A 5,468-nucleotide genomic window follows, 5' to 3' on the forward strand; every position below is an offset into this window, starting at 1 on the left:
TATGTATTATTCATAATTAATATTATATATATATATATGTTAGTCCGATTATATATATTATTTATTTAATTATTATTATATATCTATACTACATTATAAACCAGATTTATCAAAAGTCTTAAAAATAATTTTTAATGCACAAAGTACTATACATTTATGCACAAAGTCTTAAAAGTCTTAAAAACAACTCATTTATACTACATTATAAACCAGATTTATCAAAAGTCTTAAAAACAATTTTTAATGCACAAAGTACTATATATTTATGCACAAAGTTTTAAAAGTCTTAAAAACAACTCATAATGCATTAAGTACTACTACTTTATGCATTCAGTCTTAAAATCTTTTAATCTACAATTAAAATAACATATTGTACAAGTTACCAATGCATATTATTGTCTTTTCTTTTCATGTTCTCAAGATACTTTTGTCACCTTTCACTCATGACTTCACCCTCTCATACCTCTATGTCTTCTTCCCATCCCTCAAGGTGAGATTCAAACTGATATTCACCATAAGTTATTAAAAGTTCTCTCATTCGTCTCTCATTCAGTTGCTCTAGAACTTTCGTTCTCACTCTCGATCTCTTGATTCTTTGCTCTTGGTGTAAATTGAACACATTTGTGAAGCCATTTAAATATGTTGGATTTTAAATATATTAAATTCTAAACTGTCATACAATTTTTTTCATCGATAGATTGTAATTGGAACCATAACTTTTATGTATTCAAATTGTATTAATATGTGAAGACCAAGTGTAACCTATATCATCGTTAAATCTTCTCTAATAAAACCAGTGAAACTTCAAAATCGTTAAAATTCACRACTCCCGCCGCATTGCGCGGGTACACAACTAGTATATTATAATGTTATATTGAGAATGAGAAAATTGAATAGTGTTGTATTGCGAATGAGAAAATTGAATAGTGTTATGTATTGGGAAGAGGGAAATGAAATAGTGTTATATTGAGAATGAGAAAATTGAATATTAAATTTAAAAAAAAAATTAAACTTAAAAAAATTTAAATTTTCTAAAGAAAAAAATTAATTTTTTTTAATTGGCCAGATGGTACACTTACATATCATGCAGTGATCGGTGCGTAAGGGTGGGACCCACCGACTGAAAATTATTATTATTATATTTTAATAAAAACAACTTTTGTAAATTACACTTTAGTCTTTGTACACAACTAATAATGCTAACAAAGTAACGTATAACTATTTCGTTAAAAAATTTAGTTTTAAGGTTAAAATTGTAAATAATCTAGGGGAGTATTAATGACATCCCCTTAGTAAGGGGTGTTGAATGTCTTGGAACTTAAACAATACTAAACACATAAAAATCATAATAAATCAAATAATATAATATATATTATTATTATTATACATATTTATACTATATTATAAAACATTTGACAAAAACTCTTAAAAACTATATTTTCTACGTAAAGTACTGTTTATTAATACATATTACTTAAAACTCAAGATTGCAAGTAGATTGTGCGTAAGTACAACTTATTAAAGCTCCATATCTGAATTCGTGTAACTAACTGCAGATAAACATAATCAAATACAGGATAAACANACTCATCTATGCTACATTATAAACCAGATTTATCAAAAGTCTTAAAAACAATTTTTAATGCACAAAGTACTATACATTTATGCACAAAGTCTAAAAACTCTTAAAAACAACTCATAATGCATTAAGTACTACTACTTTATGCATTCAGTCTTAAAATCTTTTAATCTACAATTAAAATAACATATAGAACAAGTTACCAATGCATATTATTGCTTTTTATTTTCATGTTCTCAAGATACTTTTAACACCTTTCACTCATGACTTCACCCTCTCATACCTCTATGTCTTATTCTCATCCCTCAAGGTGAGATTCAAACTGATATTCACCATAAGTTATTAAAAGTTCTCACATTCGTCTCTTATTCAGTTGCTCTAGAACTCTCGGCCTCACTCTCGATCTCTTGATTATTTACTCTTGGTGTAAATTGAACACATTTATGAAGCCATTTAAATATGTTGGATTTTAAATATATTAAATTTTAAATTGTCATACAATTTTTTTAATCGATAAATTGTAATTGGAACCATAACTTTTATGCATTCAAATAGTATTAATATGTAAAGACCAAGTGTAACCTACATCATCATTAAATCTTCTCTAATAAAATCAGTGAAACTTCAAAATCGTTAAAATTCACAACTCTTCCCGCATTGCGCGGGTACACAACTAGTATATTATAATGTTATATTGAGAATGAGAAAATTGAATAGTATTGTATTGCAAAGGAGAAAATTGTTCGCCAACCCTTGGAACATACTACAGCCCCAGGTGGCGAAGAGTCGACATCGAGGTGCCAAACCTTCCCGTCGATGTGAGCTCTTGGGGAAGATCAGTCTGCCTCGATTTGGTACCGCTCTCGCAGCCCGCACCGAAACAGTGCTTTTATACTAGTTTGCTGCTAGGAGTCCCTCTAGTCGAATCCATAATCCATAGAAGTCATTGGGAAGAAGGAAATGAAATAGTGTTGTATTGAGAATGAGAAAATTGAATATTAAATTTTAAAAAAAATTAAACTTCAAAAAAATTTAAATTTTCTAAAGAAAAAAAACTTAAGTTTTTTTAATCGGCCAGATGGTACCCTTACACATCATGCATTGGTCGGTGCGTAAGAATGGGACCCATCGCCTGAAGTTTATTATTATTATTATATTTTTTATAAAAACAACTTTTGTAAATTACACTTTAGTCTTTGTAGACAACTAACTATTTCGTTAAAAAATTTAGTTTTAAGGTTAAAATCGTAAATAACCTATTCTAAAGAGTTATTTTCATCGGTTTCCCAACAAAATCTAATCCGTCAAAAAAGTTAGTGTCGGAGTCCCTTTTTGAATCAAAGAGAATAATAGGAAATATTGTCAAATTTGGACTCACTTCTTCCTCCCCCCCAATGACAATGACAATGACCATCTCCAGCACCGATTCTCTGAATGTAGCCGTCATCGGAGCTGGCACCTGCGGCCTACTCACCGCCCGAGAGCTTCTCCGACAGAATCACCGAGTGACCGTCTTTGAAAAATCAGACCGAGTGGGTGGAACCTGGGTTTACGACTCCCAAATCGAGGTCGACGATGGTCTTGGCCTGGATCCCAATAGATCGGTGGTTCATAGCAGCCTCTACTCGTCTCTCCGAACCAATCTCCCTCGGCCACTCATGGGGTTCTCCGATTACTCTTTGGAACACAGATCATATGGTGATTCGAGAATGTTCCCGGGTCACGAAGAGGTTCTGAAGTTTCTAGAAGATTTTGCTAATGAGTTTGGCGTGATTGAGGTGATTCGATTTAAATCGGAGGTGGTGGGAGTGGAGTTAAGGGATGGTAATAAATTAGCGGTGGAGGTGGGAGGAGGTACGGCGGAGGAAGAGGTGTTTGATGCGGTGGTGGTTTGCAACGGCCACCATACTCAACCTCGAGTGGCCAATGATATTCCTGGTACGTAGACAAGATGCTTTTATTTCCATATAGGTGGCCCTCTCCATTTTAAGGTTTTGACTTTTTTTTTTTATTTTCCATTTTCCTACATTTTCAACACAAATTATTTGGTCACAATTATAAAAAAACTGTTATGATATAGTATAAAATAAAATATAGTTGTTTGGTAATTGTATACAATGAAATTAGGACTTTTAATGGTTAAAGGTGATCCATGATACAAAATCATTCAGAGGGTTTTAGAAGTTAGTAAGAGGTAGACTTTTCTTTTGCCAAATACGATTCACTTCTTAATGGTTCAGAGGTTGTCTCTTAATAAAACTATTAAGCAGTAAACAAACAAGCCTAAAAAGGTTTGGGTTAGCAATTAAGAGTTTTTTAATATTTTATTTTTTATTTTGCTCAAACAGATTCTTTATATTGTTATCAGAAATCAGGGATGGATCCAAAAAAAAATCTAAGAAAATGACACTAACAAGATTCAAACTTGGGTTTGAAGATAAAAGCCTTGCAAACTAACTCTACCAAATAAATTTTTTTCTCATTGTAGTTTCAATACATACGATGACACATAACAAATTAATACTATTGCACCTTTCACGAACCTAATTTTTTTTACGCTTCAACGAATGAATAATGCGGTGGCACGTGCTAGCTATACCACCAAAGTAAAGTAGGTCCATCCCTGTTTGAAATAAATAAAACAAAAAAAAAAATACTTGAAGTGTAAATAATTCTTTAAAACTTAATGTGGAGAGACATAAATGATTTTTTCTTCCATGAGATTGAATTATTATTATTTTACATATTTTTTAAGAAGTATATTTAGATGATAAAATGACAGAATATTTTCATAATATAGTTAATGTTTGAGATTTTTACAGTGAAAATCTATTCAAGTTGAGTATAATTTTTTTTAGTGATTTTAAGTTTTGATCTTCTAATTTAGAAAAGTTATAAAGAACGTGTTGAAAAGCTCTAACAACACCTTTTACAGTGTCATCCGCGATCTTTGTAGTAAACTATGTTTGTCATCCACTTTTTGTTCTCGTATTCGGACTAAACACATTGTCAGGTTGATCACTCATGTTGTTATTTTATACTTTGGTCATGTTTGACAAACTAGCTGATAAGATAATTAATAGTTGATAAGCTGACTGATAGTTGATAAAAGTAGCTAATGAATAAATGATGTTTGACAAAACCAACTGAAAAATTAATCAATTATAATATTTCATAATATAATTAAAACAAATCTATAATATAATATGTTAATCAATACAAAAAAGATAGTAAAGAAAAATAAAATAAAATAATATGTTGATTAAAAAAATTCAAATTGATTATTATATATATATATATATATAGGGGCCTAATCAAATTAGAACTAATTAGTTTGTGGTAACCGTGAGGTTCAATCTCAACCACAAATCAATAGATAAATTAGGAAATTTATAATTTTGGTAATTTTTAATTAAAATTTTAATACAAGGACATTTTAGGTATTTTCTCTCCTCTCTTCTCTCTCCGTCCCCCCGCCTTAGTCCTCTGGCCTCCGGCCATCGTCCTCCGGTGATACCACAGTGGTATCACAATGCATCTAATATGTGATTGGGTATCACACTGTGGTCGTTTGTGCGGTCGATCAGATATGTAACATAGTGATATCACAATGCATTTTATATGTGCTTGAGTATCACACTGTGATATCACCGGAGGATGGTGACTGGAAGACGGGGACGGAGAGAGTAGAGAGGAGAGATGAGAGAAAATACCTAAAATGTCCTTGCATTAAAATTTTAATTAAAAATCACCAAAATTAAAATTTTCCTAATTTATTTATTAATTTGTGGTTGAGATTGGATCTCACGGCTACCACAAACTAGTCAGTTCTCCCTTGAATGAGCCCCTATATATATATATATAGAGGAGTGATCATATGAAAATCGCC

At 31.2% G+C, this 5,468-nt stretch overlaps 1 protein-coding gene across 2 annotated transcripts in view; it reads left to right on the forward strand.

Annotated features, from left to right (window-relative positions):
* The first annotated feature begins 2,979 nt into the window (after positions 1-2,979).
* The window catches only part of LOC112525878 (flavin-containing monooxygenase FMO GS-OX5-like), a 27,382-nt gene continuing 24,893 nt past the window's right edge, over positions 2,980-5,468 (forward strand). Inside the window, exon 1 of one of the 2 annotated variants that reach the window (XM_025136190.1) lies at positions 2,980-3,517. In XM_025136190.1, the coding sequence (XP_024991958.1) occupies positions 2,980-3,517 (538 nt within the window). The remainder of the gene's footprint in view (positions 3,518-5,468) is intronic. The other variant, XM_025136191.1, reaches the window with a different exon arrangement.

Source organism: Cynara cardunculus, assembly GCF_001531365.2.
Source record: "Cynara cardunculus var. scolymus isolate 2C chromosome LG 13, CcrdV1, whole genome shotgun sequence".
Taxonomy (NCBI): Eukaryota; Viridiplantae; Streptophyta; class Magnoliopsida; order Asterales; family Asteraceae; genus Cynara; species Cynara cardunculus.